A 26,849-nucleotide genomic window follows, 5' to 3' on the forward strand; every position below is an offset into this window, starting at 1 on the left:
CGGAAGAAAACCGACAAGTCAGAGAGAGAGAGAAGAAGAAGCTCGTAGAGAGTAGATCAATGGCCACCAAGCAGGAAGAGCAGAGTCAGAACCAAGCAGGGCGACACCAGGAAGTCGGCCACAAGAGTCTTCTCCAAAGTGATGCTCTTTACCAGGTAAATATTTCTTCGCTGACGTCTTCCCATTTTTTGGGCCATTTGTCCATGTCGATTCTTTGCCGACTGTCTTTAACCTTTCTCCTCCGCTTTTACAGTATATTCTTGAAACCAGTGTCTACCCACGAGAGCCCGAGTGCATGAAAGAGCTTCGGGAGATTACAGCCAAGCATCCATGGTAGGAGCTATAACATTCTTGAAGCTCGCTGATATTGAAAGATTGTAAATATCGGAGTTGTTAACTCTTTTTTTGATAATTTTTTCAACAGGAATATTATGACGACTTCCGCCGACGAAGGGCAGTTCCTGAACATGATCATCAAGCTCATTGGCGCTAAGAAGACCATGGAGATTGGTGTCTTTACTGGATACTCTCTCCTCGCCACCGCGCTTGCCTTGCCGGAGGACGGGAAGGTAAGATTTTTGGTGCTCTCGGATGCTTTTTTTTTCTGATATGGAAGTTAATCGACATTTTCTAATGGTGGGAGATGGATCTTAATGGTGTTTTACGGTTCGGACGTTTGGATTGTTCCAGATTTTGGCCATGGACGTCAATAGGGAGAACTACGAGCTTGGCTTGCCAGTGATTCAGAAGGCCGGAGTCGCCCACAAGATTGACTTCCGCGAGGGACCAGCTTTGCCTGTTCTCGATCAATTGTTGGAAGATGTAACCTCCTCATGAATCTTTCACCTTAATTTTTAAGCATTTTCTTAACTGTTCTTTCTTTTCTAGTTTTTTTTCCTTTAATTTTTTTAATCGAGTTAGAATCGTATCAAACTCCGAACCATTTCATCGTGATCAACTGAATCGGTAAACTGTTTGCCATTGCAGAAGAGTAACCATGGAGGATTCGACTTCATTTTCGTCGACGCTGACAAAGACAATTACCTGAACTACCACAAGCGACTGATCGACCTGGTGAAGATTGGTGGGCTGATCGGCTACGACAACACCCTCTGGAACGGTTCGGTGGTGGCCCCGCCAGACGCCCCTCTCCGCAAGTACGTCCGCTACTACCGTGACTTCGTCCTAGAGCTCAACAAGGCACTTGCAGCCGATCCCAGGATCGAGATCTGCCAGCTCCCCGTCGGCGACGGCATCACTCTGTGCCGACGCATCAGCTGAACTCGCTAGAGAAGCGGTCGCCAAGGCATACTTTCCCGTTTATTTTTTAACAATTTATCATCTTTGTGGATGTTCAATATTGGCTGGCTCGTCCTGAGTGATGATTAAACAAAGTGGCAGTGGTGGTGATGGGTGTCCCACTTTTCGAGTTTATAATTATTCTATTTCGGATTTCAAAACGAGATTCAAACGAAGAAGGTGGGTAGACGAAAAACAAATCCATCCTACTGAATAAAACCATCGCCCTTGAATTCTCGCTTATTTTACTGAAGCCTGTGCAGTTTATAATAATTTATTACCTAAGAACTCGAAGAAATGGTGACGAGCCGCAATCTCCCCAATATCGATCTACAAAACCAACTATTTGCCTGTTTCTTCTTTCCGTTTTTTCTCTGCATTCCGCCAATACTGATCATATACTGAAACAAGTTTAAATCATCACCAGCGTTGTAGGGAAACACTTCCCCTGCAACCTGTATTTAAAAAAAATTGAATTTACTGGGAGAGGTGATCTCTGCTAGTAAATTCAAAGGGAGAATCGATCCTTCTCTCTTCATATATATTTTTATTTTTTATTTAAAATTATGTATTATGACATCATCACTAGGTCAACTCGTGGTCAAATCCAATTGGCCCAAGTTCAATAAACCCTATCATCTTCCCTAGTCACCGACTGGTTGAATATTATAACATTAGCTAGATTAAAAAGTCATTTTTGTGGTTTTAAAAGTCCTCATCTTCGTCCAGGATCGATCACTGATTGCTCCAACTTTGAATGGAGAAGTTTCGTGACAGCAACTCCTTCCTTACAAGGGATCTGCTCCTCTTTGATTTTTGATTTAGATTTTCCGGCTAACACAGAAAGGAGAAGTGAGAAAGAAGAAACAAAGACTGGGCCCCAATCCCCATCTTGCAAGTTAAGAACTGGCAATATTAAGATAAGTGACCCACGAACAAGTTCGAAACAAAGACGTTAGAAAGAACTGGCAATATTAAGATAAGTGACCCACGAACAAGTTCGATTCACAGGATACTGGCAATATTGATTCGTAAAAGTTTCAGAAGCTTCATTACTGAATTCTCAAATTTTCATAAAAAATCTATTGAAAAAGAAAAAGAATATGAGCGCATCCGATGGCAACTATATGTAGTTCACAGCATTCAAATTCTATCAGTTGACTACTTTTTACAACTATGTTACATAACATTAAGATTTGCCAACTGGTTGAATACTTGCACCTTACCCTCAATCGCAACTTCATCGTACTCAAATCCAGACAACTCGAGCCATGTAGAGAATTCTTCAAATGTGAGCCCAAGATAAAGCTTTATTGCACATAGGGGTCAGTAAGAGTATTGCAGGGGAAAGCAGGGGGACTTCAGAAATCTAATCTTTCACTCTTGAGATCATCAGTGGGCGAGTTTCTTCCTGTATGCAAACTGAAAAATCACAATAAAACACGAGATTGAAGTTAGTCACAGAGCTAGAAAAAAAAAAAAAAAAAAAAACACCGTGAGAGACTCATCTTTTTATGAAACTTTCGTTGCATCAAGCACCTCTCTTCAAGTGCCACTTACCTCTGAAGATGTTGAAGAAATATCTCGTTATCTAATAAATCTTTTGGGAGTATAATTTGAGGGTTCCTTGGAGGTATCAGGCACGCTTCCAAACAGTGTCCCTCACCCAGAGTGAATGCCGAATGTCCCTCTAAAGTAAGAAAGCCGGTTCTTTATTCATATTAGTTTCTGACAGACCAAATATAGAATAAACAAGAGAAATTCTACACCAACTTCTCATGCAAACCTGCACACGGTTAATTTCCAATGGCCTTGGCAGAGTGCGGCCTTTGCGACACCACAAGATTAACGAATTATTTCACTATGGGCTATAATTGTTTTTAACGGTCAATGTGTTCATGAGATGCACCTGATGGGTTTGCAGCAGAGTGGCTAACATCCAATTGTGGTCGTTGTAACATGTCCTCTGCATGTAACTCCTTCACAGTACAAGTAAAGTGGTCAGCTCCACTCAAGTGATCTCATGTGATGATAATTGATTGACAGTTATGACTTACCTTGTCCACCGTTGTCATCTGAACTGAACTTTGACGAGTATGAGATAAGTCCAAGCCCAAAGAAGTCTCTGTATTGGCCATATGCATCATACTGGGTAAGGATATTTGCTGATGTGAAGATGTGGATTGATTTGATAGACCAAATGGGGCTTTTACTAAGGACTCTACATTCGTAAGCAGCATGCTCATTCCCATGTTGTTCATGTGGAGTGTGGAATCCCCTGGATCCATGCCTATGTGCATCTGGGACATTTGCAGGGGTTGAATTGTTCCAGGTAGATACATTGGGTGTAAGCTTAGTCCATTTCTCATTGACAACATCTGTGAAACCCCAGGATGCAGTTAGAGAAATCTCTATCTGGAGAATTATCAAATCTTTGAAGTATCAAAGAACACCACAAATTGCACAAAAATACAGGGGTTTTAGTCCCTAAGGTCGATTTTGCAGAGTGCCGAGCCTCAGTGTATTGTTCAATTCATGTGCCTTTTTGCAACAATAGAACCTCTGTAAGTAATAACAGCAACTCCAAGTAATAACAGTTTAAGTTCCATTGACATCCAAACATCTAAACGTCTCTAAATGTTTTTTTTTTTTTGGAAATGTTAGGGCCTATATATTTGAATAAAACATAACTTCTCTTTGCAATTGATAGTGTTCTCTCCCGTAAGATAACTATAGGATTACAGCTCTCTCATGAGGTAACTATAAATTCTGGTACGCAAACAGATAAAGAATAAAGGGGTCAATAACATAAGAAGAGAGTCTTCTACTTCAGGAATCTGTTGTTGAAGAAGGTGTTAACTACAGAGATTGCATTCAAAAGTTTGACCTGCAACGAAAACTCCACCTTCAGAAGGAAAAGTCAGATGTTGAGTTCATTGCCAGCATAGCTCTTCAATGCGCAGTCTAAACTTTGCAGAGGACAACAATCTCTCCTTCCACATGGCTCATGCCACACAAAACCGTGCAAGTTTTCATGCATATTGCCACAGATGCTTTCTATCTGTAAAGTAAAGTCTCTGCATTCCAGAACATACATTTGGCACTGTTGAAATTTCTGGAATTGAAACTTGAGGTATTATAGATTTTGTAAATAGTATCTCATACTGTAATGGATGCTTCACTATTTGCAAGGAAGATTGTGGTTCTCAATATTTGGACCTTACTTTGCTTATAATTATCATTGATATGTATAATTCAAGTCTAATCCATGACTGATTGATATATGTTAAAGAATAATCCCACAAGGATTAGTGAGTACAAAGATCTTGAGTTTATTAGTTGGGAAAGAGGTTTCCTAAGTTGATTAGTCATTTTGGGATAGAGCCTTGGACCCAATTTACCATGGTATCAAAGCTGGTACTCATATGTGGGGCCAGAAGAATGGTAAAATATATAAATGATGATCCTCCGATACCTGTTACAAAAGGCTATTTATGGACTTAAACAGAGTCCATGGACCTGGTTTGAAAAGTTTAGTGATGTGGTACTACAATTTGGGTTCTATAGGAGTCATTGTGATCATTCTATGTTCCTACTTAAAAGGAAGACTGGTGATGATCTTGATGGTATTATAGAAGTTAAACAATATCTGGCCACACATTTTTAGACAGGATTTGGGCTCTCTCAAGTACTTCCTTGGCATTGAAGTCGCTCGTAGCAAGCGAGGTATTGTTCTTTCACAGAGAAAAATGTAATATTGAAAATATAAGAAATGACCAAAATACCCCTGAACTTGTATTTTAACACTCCCCTTCAAGCTGGAGAGTAGATATCAAACAATCCCAGCTTGTCACTAAAGGATACATGTTCACATCTCCCCAAAGGCTTGGTAAATATATCTCCTAACTGGTCTAAAGAGTTACCACCTTCCCTGCATAACTGCATCTCTAATGAAGTGGTAGTCAACCTCTATATGTTTTGATATCTCATGGAATACAGGGTTGCTGGCAATAAAAATGGCTGCCTGGTTATCACAATTCATAACCATAGGGTTAGGTAACATAAAACCAAACTCAAGAAGCACAAACTTAATCCACATAAGCTCATTAACTGTATGAGTCATTGCTCGATACTCGGCCTCTGCTTTGGACCTAGCCACAACTGTTTGTTTCTTACTTTTCCAACTTATCAAGTTGCCTCTAACAAAACAACAGTAGCCTAATGTAGAACGTCTATCCATTTTACACCTAGCATAATTAGCATCAGAATACCCAAGTACATCAATTTTCCCATTATGAGTATATAGAATACCTTTTCTAGGTGCACCCTTCAAGTACTTCAAAATCCTCTGAGCAGCTTCTAAATGAACTTTTTGAGGATTTTCCATGAACTGGCTCACAAATCCCACAACAAATGATATATCCGGCCTAGTAACTGTAGCTTACACACCTTTTTTGTCTCCCCCTGAGAAAATACCCCAGAACTTGTGTTAAAATACAAGTTCAGGGGTATTTTGGTCATTTCTTATATTTTCAATATTAGATTTTTCTCTTATAGTATGGCTATTAGATTGAGAGTGTCTTATTTTATCTCTAGTTAAATTTTCATTCAATTTAGACATGTATTTTAGGAGATATGTAATTTTGAGTATTGAGGGGCATTTTTGTCCTATTATAAAATTTCACTTAAACCCTGATTATAAAGAAGAAAGAATGGCCTTTCTGGCTCGGATTCGGAGGCAGAAAGCTGCCTCTCTTCCAGAAATCCATTTTCTCTTCTATTTTCTCCCCAAATCACCTATTTTTCAAGGTATCAGAGCAGGTACTCATATGTGGGCCTACACCTAAAAACTATCGACTTGTAGAGCTACAAAAGAGGGCCTACACCTAAAACTATCCACTTGTAGAGCCACAAAAAGATGGTCTACACGTGAGGGGGAGTATTAAAGAATAGTCCCACATGGATTAGTGAGTACAAAGATCTTGAGTTTATTAGTTGGGAAAGAGGTTTCCTAAGCTGACTAGTCATTTTGGGATAGGGCCTTGGACCCAATTTATCAATATATGTTGGCTGCTAAAGGATCTAGCTGGCAAGTTAAGAGTGCCGAAGCTACGAGTAGTAAAGACTAGTGAGCCAAGCTCCTCAAGAAATGATTCTCTATTAAGGTGAATGAGGAAGCTGATACAAAATATGGCAATTGTCTCAATACACCATTTTATGTTACACAGAAGAGGAGTTTGTTGGAAATGTCAATTGTCAAGTTAAAGAAAACTTTCACTTTTTTTTTCTTTTGGGATAGTTGTCTAAATTGTCCTTCCTGGTGGTGTAAAATTTTCTATTATTCCTTGAACAAGAATAATTTACCAAATTTCAAATTAGTAGAAAGGTTTTTTCTTCACAATAGTGGCCTTAAGATTTTAAGGAATCCCAACAGAGGACATAAGTTTGGTCTACTTTAAGATGACAAATTAAGATTTCAATGGTGATTGCTATCCCAATGGAATGCATGATTCCTTGTCCTAGCAATCAAGAAACAGAAAATTCTGCAAATTTAAAATCATGAAATAGGTTTTTACAATAAAAATTATGTTTTGACATGCAAAGAGAAGCTCTAAACTCGATGAAGAATTTTAAAATAAACTGACTATATTTTTCTTTCTTTCAAAACTAAGATCATTAAGTAAGATTAAAATTGTTCTTCCATTTTAACACTTGTTTGTAACTCTGTGTTGAATATTGAAATTCAAGGGCATAAGAGTCATTTCACTTATGGAGAGCTCAGTCATTACACGATTCTATCTCTCTCATATGTCTACTGTATACAAGTTTCTGAAATTATTTTTTGTTTATTCAAACAGAACACTGACATGCTGTCTAATAGAGTAAGAAGGATGCTTTAGACCTTTTTAATCTTTCTACTTACGTTAACATAAACAGGGAAGAGGGATCAAACTTGATGCCTAACAGCTGCACCCAGTCTTTGGCGGCATCTTCTCCTTTCCCTATTCTCTTCTCTCTTGCTTCCTTCTTACTTCTCTGTTTTACCTTAAATCTCCAACTTCACACTCCATTTGTGCAAAGTTGATGGAACCTTAATTTTTTTGAGTAGGAGCCTTAAAATCTTAATACCATTCTGGAAATAGGCTTACTTATTCTTTTAAAATTCATTGAATTTGAAGACATTTTTTGGAAGATAAGTCCCATTCTAAAAAATTCTTAACTTAAATAAGACAAGGTGACTATTGATATGCATGCACATGCATGCATTTGCTTGGATTAGGAGAAAAAGAGGAACTCATCACAGTCATACTGCAACATGACCAGATACAGATGCCAGTAAGAGTATCAAAGATGGAGACTATGATGCACTACAAGGACAAGCAAATATTTGTTAGTTGAATACTGCCAACCAAAGTGATCACCAATACTTTCAACTACTGGTTACACAAACAATTATATGAATGCGAAAGACAGCTTTAGCAGTCTCGATATCTTCCTACAATTAGATCCCAGTTAGAATGCAATGAAAGACAAAATGACTACAAACTAATTCTGAAAAAAGTCTGGGATACGGTAATTGACACACTTCCAATGAAAGTCAAGTGACAATGATAAAAGGAATGAAACTTGAGCATAGTGATAAAAACAAATGATCAGGTAAAATTGACCAGACCTACAAGTAGCCACAGTTATAATGGTTGTACTAGTTGTGGCTATATTCATGATGGAAAAACCACCCCTAGTAGAAGTGTCCTCCACACAGACAAACAAGAAACAAACTGAGTGAGCTAGTTCACCTGTTGCCTTTTGAGAACAAAGAGAAAACTCTAGCCTAAAAGGAAAAAATTCAATCTGTTGACAACACCTTATGCTCATAGCACGATTCAGCTTATAGAAAGCTTTTGATAGAGATGGGAATCTCCTGTATCTGCAATCTACTATTGTCATCAAGGGGTAGCAAGAAACCCTCTTACTCCCCCCACCCCAAGCCCCAACAACAATCAAGGTGTCTTCACATGTTCTACGAAGAGATTGATGACATTAGCACACAAATTACCATCTTATCGATTTACACAGGAAGGCAAGCCATCTTCCTGAAGGGCTCTTTCACAAGAAGTAGAACCTTCTGACAAAACCTTCGGAGTTTCCTTCTTCTTGACCCCCTTTAGGTTGTTTTGCTGGTATCTTCCATAATGTAATTCCTTACTTGATGATACCCTTTAAGACTTTTTGTAACACTCTTGATGAAGTTTCACTTTTTTCTTGAAAGAAGTTAAAAAAGGAAAAGTATTTACAAAGCTATCATAAAGTAGGAAAGAGAAAAAACCATTTGAAGCATAATTTGCCAAACCATACTGAACTATATAGACCAAATCAAGCTGTTCCAGCTGGGGCCGGGATAGGCTGACAGAAACATGACTTTTGCTGACACCAAAGTAGCTGACATCAATTTGGTAACCCCTGCCTCGGACTATTAGATGGAGCTAAACGATCTCACGAACCTTAGTGGACTCGAGAGAAGGCGTAAAACTTAGAAAAATCGCTTTTTGGCGTAGTTTCGATATGAAGTGGCCTTGATTCCAAAGCATCTGTATTTTCGATCTGAACTAAATCTAGATATATATCCATGCCAAAAATAATAAAAATCACTGGCTTGCTGTAGTATATTGTATAAATGCACAAGAAAATCGCATTTTTATCTGCAAGGGACGCAAAAATAAGGACTCACCTGCACTTGGAGCTGAAGTTGCTTGAGATATTCAATGGCTTCATCAAGCATAGAAGCCTTATCCGTCTGCAAGAATTAAGCGAAGGAAAATTCAATAAAATCAAATTATAAATGAAACCAAATGCATGGTCCGGACCGGAACCCAACAAAAACCAATGTCTTTGGATCAAAGCGAGCACCTTGTTAGAATTAGGAATGAGATTTTGTAAGGCTTTCATTTTCTCATTAATCCTGCTCCTCCTTCTCTGTCCAGGCAATCGACAATTACAGCACTCAACATAAGAGCAACCCAAATGCATCTAAACAGAGATCAAAGCCATATATGAACAGAAGACACCAATAACCTTTTCCGATAAATTGTGTACTTCAGCTGCTCTACTCCTCTTCAAGCCAGTCCGAGGTGGGACTGGCTTGCATGACTCCTCTGCCACTTCAGTCCCCTCCTGTGTCATACAGGGGGAAAAAAAAGGGAAAGTTTAACAACCAAAAGAGAAAAGAAAAAAAGCACTACCGGGGAAGAACCTGGGATTTAAGAGCAACCCACCTCGCTCTCGTACTCAAACTCATCCAATTCGACCGACTCCCCTTTCCTTCTCTTGACTGACGCAGGCCCGCAGCAGTCCAATCCCCCGGAGAAAAGGATCGGCGAAGATGTATCCAGCAAGGCGCTGGAACCCCCACTACGGCCAAAATCGTCGCCAAGAGTCTTGACGAGCCAATCGGAAACGGGTGCTGCCTTGGCTTTACCCGAGCCAGAAGAGGACGCCGAGGAAGAGAGAAGATGGCGCATGAAGAGAGACATGTCGTCGTCCTCATTAGCAGAATCCGGAGGCGGCGGAGAAGGTGAGCATATTTTCCCATACATGGTTGCTGCCGACGTTCAGACACCCAACAGACAGCACCAGCAGGTCCTCCTGCAACACCATTCCAACGCCATCACCTTAATTTCTCTCTCTACTCAGATTTCTGCCACAGACAACGTAAAAAAAAAAAATTTTTTTAAAAAAGCGAGAAAAGAAATCCTGAGCTTTAAGTTAAGCTTAAAGAAGATGCTCGTTTCCAGTTTTGGCCGAGTTTAAAGGACGCAAGTCTTCATTAAGCGGCGGGGTTTTAGACTTCAGAGACTTAAGCACCATTTTTGGGATGGTGAGTGATGGGCGCCAACGACACGAGTTGTCGGATGCGCGGATTCACCGGGAGGGGAAAGCCCGGAGCCGGGAGAGATTGTGGGCCCCACATATATTTATGGGGTACGAGTACCGATGCTGGCGATGGGGTTTTCGAGTTTGACCGGAGTGAGACTTTATCACATCCAAGGACCCGCATCTGTCCAAGTGGCAGAGGTTTGATGGCCTTTGATTTTGTGGGCCACTCCCGGGGGCGAAGTTGCTTGATCACAAATTACAACTATGCCGGCTGGCTACCGCGTCCGACCAAAGGCCTTCCACTCCTAAAAAGTCTTCCCTGCCACCTTCTCTATCATCAATTATAAGTAATCACAGGGAGTGTTGTTTTCTTATGGCTGAACAAATTATTCCCTATTTTAAACTTGGATTATTTAGTATTTTTGACATTTTCATGTTAGACCATTATTAACCATAGAAAACTTTGGCCACTTTAGCCAATTCAAATTGGGTTCAATTGGAGTAAGAGCCCCGATTAAGTCACACAAGTGCACATACACACTCTTGAACCAATGATTAAGTCAACTAAGTAGATTTACCGATTAAACTTGGCCTAGTCAAGTGGGTTTTGACCCAATTTTGGAGGATGAGAACTATCCCTTGTCTAGTGCAACGAGAGCTTTCCACTTCTAGTTGTGATGGAAGGGCCATTATCACTTTTTTATAGTAGAAGGGGTAGGGGTGGCATCGAGCCGAGTCGAGTTTGATTTAAATATTTCGAACTCGAGCTCGAGCCGAACCTCGAGCCTAAAATTGTTATCTAGTTCGAGCCCTATAATTTTAACCGAGTTCGAGTCGAGCTCGAACTCAACATTCATTTAAAACTTTTCAAAAAATACACGTCTCAAGTTCAAGCTCCAACATATATTTAAAATTTTTCAAAAAATACATGTCAAATAAATTGTATATAAAATTATGCATACATTTTACATAAAATTGGGCATACATTTTACATAAAATTGGGCATGACCTCTACATAAAATTGGACATAAGGGTGGCATCCAATCCAGTTGAGTCCGAACATTTTTATGTTCGAGCCGACCCTAGCCTCAAGCCTAAAATTGTAATCGAGCTCGAGCCTAATAATTTTAATCGAGTTTGAGCTCGAGCTCTAGCAAAATTCGAGCTTAACCTACATTTAATACTCTACATAAAATATATGTCAAATAAATTATATATAAAATTATGCATATATTTTAAAAAAATAATGATAAGGGAGATTCGGGATTGAATTTCGATAATGGATTAGAACACACTAATATTAATTTTTTTTACCCCAAATGTTGTCTAGCTTATTTTGTTTTATTCTGACCATAAATTTACTATGGCCTCCTTAGCGCCCCTGGTTGAAAATTTATATTCTAGAAAAAACTAGAAATATTTTTCCAAAAAAAAAACTTTTAAATAAAATCCTATTACTATTAGTAATTTACTATAAAATTACAAGAAATATTTTAAAATTTTCTTAGGCAAGTTAAATGGACCTCTTATTGCCTCTTCTAGGGAAATAAATAAAAATTAAAAATTAATGTAATATATTACTATACTTATCGATAAATTTTTAATCAAATAAAATAAGAACAATAAATTGCTATGAAAATTGCCTCATGCTAAAAGTATTATAGCATCGACTGTCAAATATTTATTCAAAAATTTTCTATATAGTTTTCTATCTCATCTTGGCAGAAAAATCTTACTTAGAAAATTATATGATTTTTTAATAAGAATTACCAATTAGAAAAATATTTCCAAAAAAACATGAGGCACTAATAGTCTCTAGAAACGTATTTCTACTAAAAATGTTTTTTCAACATTTCTTGAAAAAACCACTAATAGTCTCTAGAAACATATTTCTGCTCAAATATTTTTTCAATTTCTTCAAGAGTCATGAAGAAGGAACAATCGTGGTTTAATAAAGTTTTTTTTCACTTGTTTATGATCTCACACGTGCGAAATAGTCTTCACGCGTGGGGGGGACTCTTTGGTTTTCTGTCAAAACGACACGGAAGGAAGGAGGTCTAGCGGCGCCGGCGAGGACCTGTCGTGGAGGATGACGGCTGCGACAGAAACAGAGGCAAAGGCAGACAAGGGGAGGAAGAAATCAGAGGGAAGGGGGTCTAACAGCTGGCAAGCAGTTGTTGAGGGTGACAGAGGCAGCCACAATAGCGGACAGGAAAGGCTCAGCGGCTCTCTCGCTCATGCGTGCCCGCTCTTGGTCCTGACTCTCAAGCCCGTTAACGAGCCAGCTCGCGAGATTTCGCACTGAACCATGGTTCGGTCGAGCTCGACTCGTTAACTCAAACGGGCCTTATCTGGATCTCGAACTCGGTTCAAGATCCAGATAAATTGAATCGAACCGAGCCGAGCTCAAGCTGCTTGCTAATTGGCTCGGTTCGATGTCACCCCTTGAGATGGGTGACCCTTCCCTTGCTAAAAACAAGAAGGGAAAGTGTTACAAACCCCAACTAGTCTATCTAGAGAGAGTAAAGGAATTGAGCTCTTGCATGAGACTAGTTGGGTCAAGTTATAATTTAAGAGTTTTAAGGAGCTTAAATAAGCCCATTGACAAAGCTCGAGGTCAAAGAGGAGGAGACAATTTTCTTCTCTATTCCTTGGACAGTTGGACTCACTCGACCTAGCTCTTCCTCTCCCTTCTCCCACTATCCCAAAAACCCAAAAAAAATCCTTATTCACCATGCCCACCTATGTCACGTCACTCTAGAATCTCATTAGGTACGCATCCTTCCAAAATTTCTATATTCCTACGTCTTAGGAGAAGCTGAATTCTCTCTCCCTATTTTATCTCCCCACCTCCTACATTCTCTCCAGACCACTCTAACTTCTCTCCCAAATTATTCTCAACCATACTCATGAGCCTAGTCCCTTCTAAATCATATCCCAACCACCCTAAATACTCTCTCCCTTCTCTAAAACGACCTCTACCCAAAAATCCAAACAAAAAGCAAAAGAAAATAAAAAAATTGTGTCCATTAAAAGCTCAAGGTTGCAATCAACCAGCCTTCACTAACATCAACCAGGCAGTTGTTGATTGTGGTAGCCATCATTCTCCATAGAAGATGTCATTCTTTGGGTTATGTTATCTCTTCCAACTAAAATTACCACTTGGATTAATGCAAAAGATGTTGTCTTAACCAACATGGATCAATTTGGGTGAGGTAGCAAGTAGAGTACCAAAGCCTTGAAGAGAAAATATAGACCATTATACGCAACAAGCTCGGTATTTATGATATTTTCTTAGCCCAAACTTGAGGGGAAATGTTGGAAGACATCTCAAAGGGGTATTAAGGTAAATACCTTCCCCATGTCAAAGAGATGGCAAAGGGTGTAAATTAGTGTCATTCTCATAAGGATGACACAGGGTTTTAATTAGAGAAGATGATGTATGTCTGCTTGTGTCTTTTCCTTTTGAGAGTCTGTAGCCCTAAGGGAAATATAGTCATTGTAATCTTATTTCATAAACTATAAATAAAGGCTCAAGGCAAGGGGTAGATCATAAAGTCTTCTCTCTCTCTCTCTCTCTCTCTCTCTCTGAAGACAAAGTGAAACAGATAAAACTAAAAATAACCAGATTACAGAAAACTATTACTGAGGCTATAAAGACAAAGATCATGTATCTATAAATCTGACTAAAATATTAGTAATTAAGAATATATAGGGAACTAAAAGATTCTTTAGTTGTTTTGGGAGAAATACAAAATAGCTAAATAATTCTACTGCTATTACTAATAAAAACAGAATGTAAGTATATGTTCCTATAATTTAAATCTTAAAGTGTTGTAAAATAGGCCTAGATATAAGTAATATATAGGTAATATGCGTAAGATAATTCTAAAAAATGGTCTCAATATTTTATTTACTAGCCAAATAAACATAAAAGTACTGTGGCGTTGTGGCTTCCGGGAGCAACGCTTGGCTCCGAGGAGGCAGAGGCGTTTGTCAGGGCTTAGCCCTCACCCAACAGTTTCCAGCCTAATATATTTTTATGTATTATGTACTAAACAAACACAAACACGCACAATCTATAAAACTTAGCAAACAATAAACGCAGTAAGTACTAAAGCAATAAGAACAACACCTAAGGTTATAAAAAGCACAAGCATAGAGAGGATTCGGAAAATAAATAAGAGATGTAATTCCCAAGGGGTTTGGCTTTAGATCAAAACTGTTTAGATCTTTATGCTCACTCCTTCAGTTTCGGAGAACCCAAGACATAGTGAGGTGTGCAATGTCCTAGCATTAAGCTTCTGCCACGGGCTCTAGCATTTAGTCCCAAGAAAAAGAAGCCCTAAAACCTCCTTGGGTATAAAAGGGCAGGAACAAGGGACGCATGGACCGTGAAGCATCAAAGGACTACCACAATGCTTTTACTTTGTGCTTGGGATTAACCCCGTGTTAGAGGAGGAAGGTACAAATCTAAACAGGCAGAGATCTAAAGCTTCCCCTTTGGGAAGTCCTGAAAACTAAACAAAAATGGCAGAAAACACTTACTTTTTTTAAAACAAGAGGTTGATCATGAGGAATGCTCAGGTTGAGAAGAAGAGGGAACTCATGGGTGAACAACAAGGGATGCACTGGAAAACACTCTTTCATTCATATCCTTTGTAATGTACAAGGGGGACTATTTATAAGCAAACTCTGCCGACACCTTTGGAAAAAGAGGTGTTTATCCGAGTGCTCATTGGGCCCCATCGACAATAAACTTTCCCCAGAATCTTCCAAGTGGACGGTGAGAGTTATGCCAACCCAAAAAATGAAAAAGTACACTTTTTACAAGTAAAAACAAGGTGCCCAAAACAGCAGGCAGAAATTAAAACCCACTATCTTTTACAAAACCATGGGTTATAAACCATGGGCTGAAACTATGTGTCTGCAAACCGGTGAGCTGGCAAATAGTAGATTTCTAAAACCATGTGCTTGAAAACCAGGTGCTTCTGTAAACCAGTGTGCTGGAGAGTACCGGGTTGATTTCTGGAGAGCCTTCTAGTGTTCTGAGTTCTTGAGTTCTTGAGAGTTTTTTTTTTTTTTAAGTTAATGTCTTTGTCTTTTCTATCCAGTCTCTTTTCTAAAGTACTATGTCTTTAAGTCTTTTCTATCCAGTCTCTTTTGTAATGAAGTGTCTTTATTTGCCATCAAGTGTAGTCAAATAATGGATGGCCTCTGAGTCATAATCAAAGTCTTCATCTTCATCTTGAGAATAGCATTGGAGAGTCTGGGTATCGGTTCCAGTGGAGCTAGTTTTGCTAGAAGTGTCTGAATTATTCTTTTCATACCCTTGTCCTTTAAGGTATTCTTGAAAATAGTCTTGCATCTTCTTCTTGATGTCTGCTGAATCTGTATACTGTTTTTCTTTAGTCTCTTCTTGCTGCTTGTCTTTTGACATTTTTGGCAAATGTCCAGCCATCAACGGACTTGATGTGTCTTTACCGGCTGCCGTTTGAACCGGACTAGCTAGTGAAAACCCTTCACTAGTAGGGGTCTGGGTACAAATAATACTTGTTGCCTTTGCCTTAAGTCTTCTATTTCTTCTTCTAAAGTCTGCATATATTCTTTCTGGAAGTCATTTTTCTCTTCTAATAATCTTCTCTTCTCATTGAGTCTTTGAATAGTCTTGGCCAGGGTATCACAATGGTCACAAAATATAATTCTTTTTGTATCCTTGGCAACACCGTAGGATACTTGGTCTTCTCTCATAAGTCTTAAGGAAGGGGCTATGTAATAATTGGTGCCAATAGTTAATTTGGTTGCCTCTAGTGCTTCTTGAAGGTTATTAAAGCCTTTGTCAATGGGTCTTTTAAAATTCTGGATACTTTCAACAACTTCTATCCAAGAATGAAAGACTCCTCGAGTGTGACCTTGGAAAACAACATAAAAATTAAAACTTTTCTTTTTCTGTGAAAAATATTCTGAAAGTTCGTTAATGCTAGCTAAAAAATATTTCTGGTCTTTGGGAATCCTCTGGTAAGAAAGCCATAAGTTATCTAATAAACATTGTTCTTCTTTTGTAACTGAAATACTTGGTAAAGTATTAAAAGTAATATTAGATTTTGGAAAAACTACTAATTTCTGATTACCAAAGTTGAAAAATTCTTGTCCATAATTATTGACTTTGGAGGAAGATGGTCTGGAAGAGCCGTGGTTTGGAAAATCCATCTGTTCAATTAGTCATAATATGTGTGTCAAAAAATCTTCTACTAAGAGTATCCGCAAGGCTATTATTTTTACCTTTAATATGTTCAAATTCAATCTTGTACCCATTACCTGTAATAATGTCAACAAGGTTTAACCATCTTCTCATACTTATCTTATTTTCTTTGCTTCTTTGAAAATATTTTACTATAGCTTTGCAGTTTGTTCTTAAGGTAAATACTTGTTTATTAATAATAAACAATCTAAAAGATTCTAAGGAATAAATTACTGCTAAAATCTCAGAATCTATGCTACTCATGTTTCCTTTTTCTTTAAATTTTCCACTTGCATAGATACAAATTTTTTCTTGTTCTTTTTCACTATATTTGTGGGGTTCGGCTATAAGGACTCCACCTCATCCAAGATTACTACCATCTGTCTCTATGATTAGATAATCTGAATCTAAAAGCATTTTTAATTTGGATAATGTCTGGATTTTTTCTTTAACCTTTTTAACCAATTTTTTATCTTCTTGGTTAAAGAATTTTTGGCATGTTGGAGAAGTTTTTCCATACAAAGGGCCAATAATTTTTCCTATGTCTTTAATAAAAGGTCTGGCATAATTGACCAATCCTAAAAATCTTTGGAGTTGTTTTGTCTCTGATAAATCGTCTGGCATTTCTAATATCTTCTTAGAAATATGATCTTGTAGTTCTATCTGACCTTGTCCTATATTTACTCTTAAGAATTTTATATATTCTTTAAACAATTCGATTTTTGTTTTACTAACAATGATTCCTTCTTGCATAAAGGTGGCTAATAATAATTGTAAATGTCTTATATGTTCTTCAATGGTTTTGCTAAACACTAATATGTCATCTATGTATACTAGGACAAATGTATCATATTTTTTGAATATATTATCCATTTTTCTCTTAAAAATAGCTGGAGTATTTTTTAACCCAAAAGGCATTACTAACCATTCAAAATGTCCTTCTGGACATGTGAATGTTATCCATTCTATACTATCAGGGTGCATTTTCTACTTGCCAAAATCCTGATTTACAATGAAACTTACTAAATATTCTTTTATCTTGAATTCTATTAATTAGTTGAGACTTGTCTGGTATATTATAGTTATCTGTCATAGTGTTATCATTCAATCTTTTATAATTAATCACCATTCTAGATTTTCCTCTTTTTTGTTCACTATGTTTTCTGACTATAAAAGTTGTTGATCTATGAGGACTTATAGATTTTCTAATGATTCCTAAATTTAATAATTCATTGATATGAAGTCTGAAATCTTCCTTGTCTAGATTAGTGGCTTCTATATTGGTTGTTTTGACAATATAGTTAGGGTTTAATAATTCTAATCTGCACTGTATATGGTTATTTTCCCAGTGTTTTAAAGGGTTTTCTCCAAAATATTCTAATTGATCTAATTTGTCTATGATCTACAGTAAGTGTTGTTTATCTTTATGATGGACATTAATTATTTCTAAATAAAGTTTTTCTGTATCTAAAAAGGTATAATCTAGGTCTATCATTCGTTCTATCCAATCATCGAAGTCTTCATTTTCTCCCATTATTTCTTCTGGATAATCATGTGGACTTGGGAACAGTTGGATATAAGGTTCTGGTTGTGGTTGGACTGAAACTTGGACTAAGCATGTATGTGCTACTGCTTCAGGAAAAGTTTGGGAGTGTTGTATTGAAACTTCTGTTAAGTCTTTATCTATTTCTTCGTAACAGAAGAGCTTATTATCTAATTTAACAATATTATTATCTAATTGTTGTTCTAAAGCTAAAATTGTAGAATTGTTAACTTGTTTGCAGCTGCCTAAAATTTTGCATTGACAACTAGGTTCTTTGTCATTATTGGTCTCTCTCTCTCTCTCTCTCTCTCTCTCTCTCTCTCTCTCTCTCCCCATAGCCGTCCTTCTCTTCTTCTCTTCTTTCTTCTTCTTTTCTTCTTCTTCTTCTTCTTCTTCTTCTTCTTCTTTCTCTCCTCTCTCACTCTCTTGGCCGAGTACTAGGATAAGCACTAGTGAACCAATGAAACTAAAGGGACTAGAGGAATTAGGGTTCCAAGGGGGGTGGAATTCTAGGGTGAGAGGGTAAGGAGTCACAAGATGACAAAAGAAAAATAGCCATTACTTGTATAATTCACATGAAAATGATCAAACACATCAATAGAATCATAGGTTTTATATATCAAGCCTTCCAAGAACTCCTCAGTTCTATAAACAAGCTTAAGTGTATCTTCTAATAATTCTCCATAAAGTGGCTAACCACTCCAACAACAACAAACATAATATCTGGTTGAGTAATCATAGCACAAACTAACCTCCAAATAAGTCACAAAAATAGGTCAAAACCCAATTGACCTGGAAAACTTTATCGGTTCAATAGTCAAACCAATAGACATATCTGATAGAGATAGAGATAAATATAATGATATATATAAAGATAATGATAGAGATAAATATAACTAGTGTTTGAATTAGATATAGACTCAAATTGTAAAGTCCTAATCACCTACAATCTCTCTATGTAATTCTATAAATAGATTACACTTGATTAATAATAATCATGGCAATATTATTCATCTTTCCTATATTCTATATGGTATCAGAGCTTCCGATCGATTAATCAGAACCAGTCTGCTGTCATTAGAAATCCTTATCGTGCAGCCCACTACCACCGCCCATATCTAGTGTTTTCCCCTCCCTTTCTCCATTGCAATCTCGTCAGAGGAATTTTTGAAAAAATAAAAATAAAAAATCTTTACCGTCGATTGTCCTCGCAGTCGTTGCTGCCTCAGCCACCACCGTTGCCTCTACCGTCACCACTGCCTAACTTCCCCAAACCGTCACCGACGACCACCACGGTTGTTGCCCCTGCCGCCTTCGCCACTACCTCTCCCACCGAATCCGAACCCCAGTCTGACTCTTTGCCTTTTGCCATCCATTCCTCCCTTAGCTGGAATAACCACTTTCGCCACCTACCGTCTTGCCAAAACCCTTCTTCCTTCCTTGATCAAGTCACCATCACCACTACGCCATAACCACAGCACCGACCGCCCCTAGCTTGCCGGTGCCACACACACTTCTCCCCCCCCAGCTGAACCTGTCGTCTCTCCAACTATCTCTCCCAACGCAGTCTTCGTCGCGATTTTGTCTCGCCAACACCGTCGTTCCGTCTCACCGTCATCATCACTGTCGCCATTGTTCGCCCCTCCGGCCACAATGCCAATCGGCGCCGCATAGAACCACCCGATCTTCCTTCTCTCTTCTCTCGTTGCCGATTTACCGCCGGAATAAGGATGACTCAGCTGCCGCCGTTCGTCCCTCCTGCAACAGCGCCGACCGCCCCCAGTCTGCCGGCGCTGCCCCCCGCTGCCTGTCTCGACAGCACAGAGACAACCTAAGTTAAGGGGGGAAATTATTTCCCCCCATTGGACGTGCCGTCCAGCGCACGTACGTGCGCAACACGCGAACTCGCACATGGGATTTCACACGTGTGAATTTCGCACATGCGGTATTCTTTTTATTTAAAAAAAAACTCAATCAAGAACCTCTTCATCCTATCCGCACCAGCCGACTCCAGTACCGTTGCTCTGCCACCTGACGATGAAATTCCCTCTGTACCAACCACCTCTAGTGTCGTTGCTCTGTCATTTCATTATGAAATTCCGTCCACACTAGCCGCCTCCAGTGTCGCTGCTCTACCACCTGACGATGAAATTCTGTCTGCACCAGCCGCCTCCAGTGCCACTGCTCTTCCATCGTACGATGCAATTCCGTCCGCACCAGCCGTCTCCTGTGTCGCTACTTTGCCACCTGACGATGAAATTCCGACCGCACTAGTCACCTCCAGTACCACTGCTCTGCCACTTGACGATGAAATTCCGTTCGCACCAGCCGCCTCCAGTGCAATTGCTCTTCTACCAGACGATGCGATTCCATCCACCCCAGCTGCCTCCAGTGCCGCTGCTCTGCCACCTGATGATGAAATTCCGTCCGCACCAGCCGCCTCGAGTGCCGCTGCTCTCTCCAAACCACTTCCAAGAATATTCTTTTTGAAGATCAAGATTGGACTCTCCTTTCGGAGCTCCATCTTGCAGGGGCATGATAGAGATAGAGATAAATATAATGATATATATAAAGATAATGATAGAGATAAATATAACTAGTATTTGAATTAGATATAGACTCAAATTGTAGAGTCCTAATCACCTACAATCTCTCTGTGTAATTCTATAAATAGATTACACCTGATCAATAATAATTACGGTAATATTATTCATCTTTCCTATATTCTATAATATCCTTATCAATTGGTTGTCTGCATAGTGAAATGTTCCTAACATGAGAAAAAATTCGGGAGGACACTAAAACACAAAGGGAATTTCACGAGGGGAAGACGATCTACCTCAATGCTTCTTTCACTTTTAAAAAATTAAATAATAATGACATCATCCTATATCATCATACTCAAACTCGGTTGATGTCGAGTTCAATCGAACCTAATCACCCCGCCAAGTTATTGATTGTGCCAAGTTCAATAAAACTACATATTATATGAGAATGTTAATGAAGATATATAGCCATGAGAAATTTTCATAGTTCATATCATATAAATCTTCAAAAACCTAAATCATTTAAGATACAGAAGAATTACCCGATTCTTTCGACATATTTTTATATGTTTAAACAGTTCAGTGTTGGCCGTGAAATACATCCCAAATGTCGATCCCAAGTACTCTTATCCTGTTCGTGGGTCTTCATCTTGCCATATGCTGAGAAATACAAAAGAAATGCCACTCTTTCTTTAATCTGCTTAAAATGCCTTAAACAGTAACCAAAGAATAATTTTTTTGAGAGCAGAGGTATCTTAGTCAAGCTAAAATCCCTCCAAGTGGAGACTCCAGAGTGGCTTTTCGTGTCCCATCCTTGGTTGGATTTCTTAATCCGTTTTACCAAGTCAAAATACCAGAGAAGCATTATTAAAACGAAGAGTTAAACAAGAGCCAAACGTACTTTTGACAAGCGGCCCGATATGCTCTCTCTCTCTCTCACTTGCACCAAAAGATTCGATAACAGCTTCAGCAATGACATGACCATCTCTTATTTCTTAATCTTTATCTCGAAGATGAGACGATTTCTTCAATGCCTGTCATTATCGATCGAAAATCAGGAACCGGCGACTAGGGGTAGAGCGTATTGAGGTTAAAGAGTGATCGAAAATCACTCTTTTATCTCTCTTCCGACGTGTGTTGGTTGTTTTTGCTGTTGTTTGGTATTGACCTCGATGAATGCTCCGTGGTGTTATTATCAATGGAGCAAACAACAGAACAAGACACGCATAAAAGGAATCACCTGTGATTTTATGCAGCTTCTCGTCACATCAAATATGGTTACCTTCTTCAATAATGTATTCTTGCCTGCTGCTACTTGTAGTTGCTTATTTTTTAGCTTTTTCCGGAAAAAAATCGAGCATGAACGGATCCTCGATACGGCTAATAAGTTAATGAATGGAACCGTTTTGGATTCATGGCACCATGGTCTTCAGTTTTTACAGCTGTTGATGATTGTATGCAGGTCATGAAATAGCTGTAGAGAAGAACTGTTACGAACCCCTTGTCTCAGTCCCAAAGAGCTCCAACGAGTTGTAGATGTTAGCTAGAAGAAGAAGATAGCCTTGCCCCTGCATGGGACCCAGTAGGATCGAGTCTAGTATTTTATTCACTAAGTATCTTTATTGTAAATCAGTATTTTTAACTCAAGTATGAGAGTACAAGTTGTAAGGTTGAAGGAGGAGGCTTCTCCCCAATAAAGCCACATGAGTAAAGAGAGTAGAAGAGTTAGGTTAGAGAACAAAACTATTTAGTCCCTAACAGGTTAGACCACAGTAATGTTCAATACAAGAAGGAAGCCATTGTTGCACCAGTTGAATGATGACATTTCTAAGTTGAAAACTCAGTTCAAGGTGATGTTGTATGATGAAAATAGTATTGGCTCAGTTGGACAAGCAAAGCTCTTGACCTCCCTCCCCTTCTACACCTGATAAAGCAGATACACAGTCCCCCAACCCTATCTATGCTCATGAATATTCTTCTTCTCTCCCAAGTCACCCTTCCCCTTCTTCTCACCCCCTAACCTTTGCCTCAACCAACCCATCTACCACTTAAGAAAACTACTTTTCCAATCGTTCTACATATACATCAAAACCGCCCTTGCGTACCACTTTCAACCTATGCACCACTCAACCTTCATACCTTTATAGTCTTCCTTCTTCCCCACCATACACCCTGCTATTTCTTCTCACTTCAGAGACTCCTCTTTCTTGTGTTACAAATCCCACCAGCCTCATCTAGTTAGATTTGATTCTCCTTGTTTCAAGTAGAAGAACTAACTGTTGGGCTTTTAAAATTGAAAATATTTTTTCTTGTCATCTGACTAAACAAGACCAAAAGACCGGAGGAAGATGAAAGGAAGTTGGAAAACTCTTTGCATCTTGTCTTCAACATTGTTCAACCACTCACCTTGACAAATCTTGCACTTGTGAGTACAAGAAATGAAAGTATGTATGTGGGAGAAATACATGAACGGAGCTTTATGTGAGATTCGAAATACAAGAAGGCGATACAGAGACTTTCACAGTAGGATTAGAGCCATTAAAAATCGAGTTCTAAGTGGGAAATGAAAACAAACACTAGATACCCATTTTATGTCACTATTAGTGGGGGTGTGGGACTTTGGGGAAGTCGATCTCTCCTCCATCAGCAACGACAAAAGCATAATCATGATTATGTGATTTTTAATCAGTGGTTAATCATTCGAGGTGATTTTGATTTTATGCAGTTTTTAATTCGTAGATGTGGCCAAAATAAGCCTTTCTACATGTATTGTACATGGAAAATCTGACATCCATTGGAAGCTCTTGATTGCACTCGGAATCAAATATTAAACTAAATATGGGTTTGAATTAAGAAGCTCAATTATAATTGAAAAAAAAAAAAAAAAAAAACTACAAGAGCTCACAGGACCAAGTCTGTATCAATAATCAAATGTTTAAGCAGAGAAGAATATGAATTAGGAAACGAAGAAACGATCTCCCAAAAGCTAAGTCAAATTAAATTTTAAGTAGAAAACCCGTCTTTGTGTTCACCTTCTCCTCGTCTAAGAAAAAGCTTCCATTTGTTGAGAGAAGAAGCCGAAAATAAAACAAAACAAGGAGGACAAAACAAGCCATTAAGACCACTTCAATCCCAGCGTCTTCCTTCCCCACGTCTATAAATTCATCCCATTTCCCTGTCCTTTAACACAGGAAGACAGAGAGAGAATTTCAGAGCTAGCATAGAGTTTGATTCAGAGATCAATTCGGAAAACATGGTGAGAAAGAGAAAGGCTGGAGATCAAGGAGGTGAAGACAGGGACGGGATAGAAAGCGCTATAGGCTGGGATCAAGTGGTGAAGGAGGAGGCGACGGCAGCGGCTCTGAGCGGTGGGCGGCGAGCTAGAAAGCGGTTCGTGGGAGTCCGGCAACGACCATCGGGGCGGTGGGTGGCGGAGATTAAAGACACCATTCAGAAGATAAGGGTATGGCTTGGCACATTTGATACTGCAGAAGAAGCAGCCAGGGCTTACGATGAAGCTGCTTGCTTGCTTCGTGGAGCCAACACGCGTACCAATTTCTGGCCTTGCTCATCTTCTGCAACATCTGCCCCCGCCCTTCCCTCAAAGATTTCCAACCTTCTTCTGCTTAGGCTCAAAGCGAGGAATGCTTCTTCAGGCTCTTCTTCTACCCCTACAACTCTTCCTGTGAACCATCTCAACCAGCAATCAGTGCAAGAAGAACACGAAGATGAGCAAACCCAATTCATGAGAGACGTATTTGGAGCAGAACATGACACCCAATTTTCCGAATTTCTAGATTATGCTGGGGATACAGCCGTCTCTAACAATTCTTTTGCTGCGGCCACTGGTTCTATTATTGGTGGCAGCAGCATAAATCTCTCATTCATGGAGCAACAACTTGGAGATGCAAGAGAAGATTCTGAAGGTGATCGGAATGAAATGACGAGTCAAAACTCCAGTGCCATTAGTTGTTCTTCTAGGCAAGCACACGAGGAAGAGGAAGCTGAAGACGGAGCAGATCTTGAAGCCCTCGATTTCCAATTTATTGATTTGGCAGGTTCCAGTAGCTATTACTCTCCATTCGACATTGCAGAAGAGATAGTGGAGCCCATAGAGGAGGATATCGCTGGTGAGGAGCCATCCGTGCTAGGAGATGCTATGAAGAGAATGAAATACGAGAGGAAGTTTTCTGCATCGTTATACGCTCTCAGTGGGATCTCTGAGTGCTTGAAGATAAGACTTGGTATTGCAGGCGGAAGGGGACGAGGGTCTGATCTCTTGGGTAACCTCAGTAGCATCTGTGCTAAGAAACGAGAAGAGGGGAAAGAGATTCAGATGGAGAGTTCCATTCAAGGCGGTTCTCCATCCTCTTCTGCAACAACTACCATGACAACTGAAGTCGATTCTAACAGTACAAGCCCAGTAAACGATGGAGGTGAATCATCCCTTTGGAATTCACTTGATCTCCCTCCCATCTGTGTTGTCATATAGCAGAAAGCTAGTTCCTGCTCCATCTTTTAACCCCATAGAAAGAGAATCATCCATTGTTGTCAAAACAACATATGAGATGTATGTTCGTTTGACACATTACTTTCTTTTCTTTTCCTTATGGTTTAGTTCTTCTGGAAAGCCTCTACCAAATATTCAATTATTTCTGTTTATTAATGAATTATTTCTACCTCTCACTTGTTTTCTCAACTGTTTAACTGATGTTCAACACAAATACATTCAAACATGAATGAACCAGTTGATCATCAAATATGCCCTTTCACTCATACTAAAGCAAGTTTCACCATGGATGGCTGGGAAGAGGTTGAATTGAGGAAGAAATGACTGCAAAAGTTGGTCAAGTACCAGTAAATCATAGAAAAACTGCGAAAAAAGGATGACAGATGACCTCCAAATCACATTAAAAACTCGACAATATATATTCGTTGGATGGAGAGGACTCCTCTCAACGATAAGACTTGTGGTTTGTGTTGGGGCGGCATCTGAAGAGGTGGTTAATTAAAAATAAAATTTAAAATTAAGCATTTTAGTGTGATCAAATTAAATGACCGAGTATAAATTAAAAGCATATATACACAATCACAAAGAGCAAAGAATTTTTGTTTTCGATGCTCCCCTAATGATAATCACCGATGACTATCTAACTCTAGTAGTGAAAAATATAAAAAGAATTTTTTACCCACTTAGACGTATCCAAAATCTCTCGTAAAACAATTTTCATAAAACTAAATTCCCACTCTACAAGACAATTCCTTCTAGAATTAAATATTCTAAATAACCTCCTAAAGAAATAAAAAATTTAAAAAAAAATTGCATTTTTTTGGAGAGACAATTTTCTCTTAGTAAGATCTAAACTTCCGATCTTTAAGCACGTGGAATGAAGTATGTGGAGTTGTAGAGAAACTAGGAATGCTAAGAAATGCAAAATAATTTTGAAAGATTTTGTAAAAGTTAAGATTTTCTCTTGTAAAAGGGTAGAATTAGAATTTTGCATTGAAAAAATATTTCTTCAAAGGCTTAGGTTTACCGATAAATACTTAATGAATGTTAAAAGATGAGTTTGGGGCCCCTATATATAGGTTTCCTAGCGAAACTAACCGTTTTATACCATTGTACAAAAATTTACTTCAAAAGAGTTTATCGATCATACTTTTTCATTGATAGATCAATCAACCTCCAATGACTATTTTTGAAAGTTCTTATGACTTATGATCGATCATACCATCAATCAAAGTGATTTTTATGCTTTTATAGCAGATTGAATGATCATACTGTAATGGGTTTATCAATCATGTTTTATACATTAGCTTAGCAAGATTTTCATTGATCGATCATGCCTACATAGGTTAATCAATCATGTTTTATAACTTTTACCTATAACATTTTGTACAATCCATCATGCCCAAGGGGTTGATCAATTATGCCTTTTAAATCCGATTGTGCTTACAAAGGTTGATTGATCCTGTTGTGTTGTATTGTATATGATACATATCTTCTCCAAGAGAGAGAAAACCAGAGAGAAGAGAAAAGAAAAAGAACATGTAAGAAAGAGAGAGAAGGCTTGATGACTAAGTAAACATTAAATTATTACTTCTAACAATCTCTTACCTCTTTGGATAGACTAATTGCTTAGTGGCTCGCTATGGACATGCCCCTTACAGGTCTTAGGGTTTCCTGTATTTCTCCTAATAGCAAAACTACTCCTCTACATCCCCTTGCATTGGTAATTATTCAGTATGATAAAACAAACCCTGTATGCTGACTAATAAAATAAATACGAGAACTTGGTTGTGGCAACGAATCCAGCTACCTTAGCCAACTAAAACCCCAGCAATT

The 26,849-nt window shown here is 38.7% G+C and overlaps 4 protein-coding genes across 4 annotated transcripts; 2 read left to right on the forward strand and 2 right to left on the reverse strand.

The window, feature by feature from the left end:
* LOC137951687 (caffeoyl-CoA O-methyltransferase) lies at positions 1 to 1,437 on the forward strand. The gene is made up of 5 exons (XM_068798529.1): positions 1 to 155; positions 254 to 333; positions 425 to 569; positions 691 to 822; positions 988 to 1,437. The coding sequence occupies exons 1-5, from the start codon at positions 60 to 62 to the stop codon at positions 1,279 to 1,281; spliced, it is 747 nt and encodes a 248-aa protein (XP_068654630.1). The 5' UTR covers positions 1 to 59; the 3' UTR covers positions 1,282 to 1,437.
* A 947-nt stretch (positions 1,438 to 2,384) lies between these two features.
* LOC137951992 (transcription factor ALC-like) lies at positions 2,385 to 10,187 on the reverse strand. The gene is made up of 8 exons (XM_068799026.1): positions 9,573 to 10,187; positions 9,373 to 9,471; positions 9,208 to 9,273; positions 9,029 to 9,094; positions 3,357 to 3,677; positions 3,209 to 3,278; positions 2,860 to 2,989; positions 2,385 to 2,721 (listed from the first exon to the last, which is right to left on the reverse strand). The coding sequence occupies exons 1-8, from the start codon at positions 9,891 to 9,893 to the stop codon at positions 2,661 to 2,663; spliced, it is 1,134 nt and encodes a 377-aa protein (XP_068655127.1). The 5' UTR covers positions 9,894 to 10,187; the 3' UTR covers positions 2,385 to 2,660.
* A 9,859-nt stretch (positions 10,188 to 20,046) lies between these two features.
* Positions 20,047 to 20,481, reverse strand: LOC137951205 (uncharacterized). The gene has a single exon (XM_068797791.1). The coding sequence runs from the start codon at positions 20,479 to 20,481 to the stop codon at positions 20,047 to 20,049; it is 435 nt and encodes a 144-aa protein (XP_068653892.1).
* A 3,275-nt stretch (positions 20,482 to 23,756) lies between these two features.
* On the forward strand, positions 23,757 to 24,995 carry LOC137951206 (ethylene-responsive transcription factor ERN1-like). Its single transcript, XM_068797792.1, has one exon. It carries the CDS (start codon positions 23,757 to 23,759, stop codon positions 24,993 to 24,995), a length of 1,239 nt encoding a protein of 412 aa, XP_068653893.1.
* Positions 24,996 to 26,849: the final 1,854 nt, after the last annotated feature.

This window comes from Aristolochia californica, unplaced genomic scaffold, assembly GCF_029961685.1.
Source record: "Aristolochia californica isolate CCGP_79_NKW_82.1479 unplaced genomic scaffold, dmAriCali1.0.hap1 SCAF_15, whole genome shotgun sequence".
Taxonomy (NCBI): Eukaryota; Viridiplantae; Streptophyta; class Magnoliopsida; order Piperales; family Aristolochiaceae; genus Aristolochia; species Aristolochia californica.

Excerpts from the sequence above, each read along its gene's own strand:
- LOC137951205 (XM_068797791.1), bottom strand. The coding sequence starts at position 20,481 with ATGGAGCTCCGAAAGGAGAGTCCAATCTTGATCTTCAAAAAGAATATT.
- LOC137951992 (XM_068799026.1), bottom strand. The coding sequence starts at position 9,893 with ATGTATGGGAAAATATGCTCACCTTCTCCGCCGCCTCCGGATTCTGCT. Across the intron at positions 9,472-9,572 it reads AGTTTGAGTACGAGAGCGAG|GAGGGGACTGAAGTGGCAGA; the intron begins GTGGGTTGCTCT and ends TGTATGACACAG. Across the intron at positions 2,990-3,208 it reads CTCTGCTGCAAACCCATCAG|AGGGACATTCGGCATTCACT; the intron begins GTGCATCTCATG and ends TTCTTACTTTAG.
- LOC137951206 (XM_068797792.1), top strand. The coding sequence starts at position 23,757 with ATGGTGAGAAAGAGAAAGGCTGGAGATCAAGGAGGTGAAGACAGGGAC.
- LOC137951687 (XM_068798529.1), top strand. The coding sequence starts at position 60 with ATGGCCACCAAGCAGGAAGAGCAGAGTCAGAACCAAGCAGGGCGACAC. Across the intron at positions 334-424 it reads ATTACAGCCAAGCATCCATG|GAATATTATGACGACTTCCG; the intron begins GTAGGAGCTATA and ends TTTTTTCAACAG. Across the intron at positions 570-690 it reads CCTTGCCGGAGGACGGGAAG|ATTTTGGCCATGGACGTCAA; the intron begins GTAAGATTTTTG and ends GGATTGTTCCAG.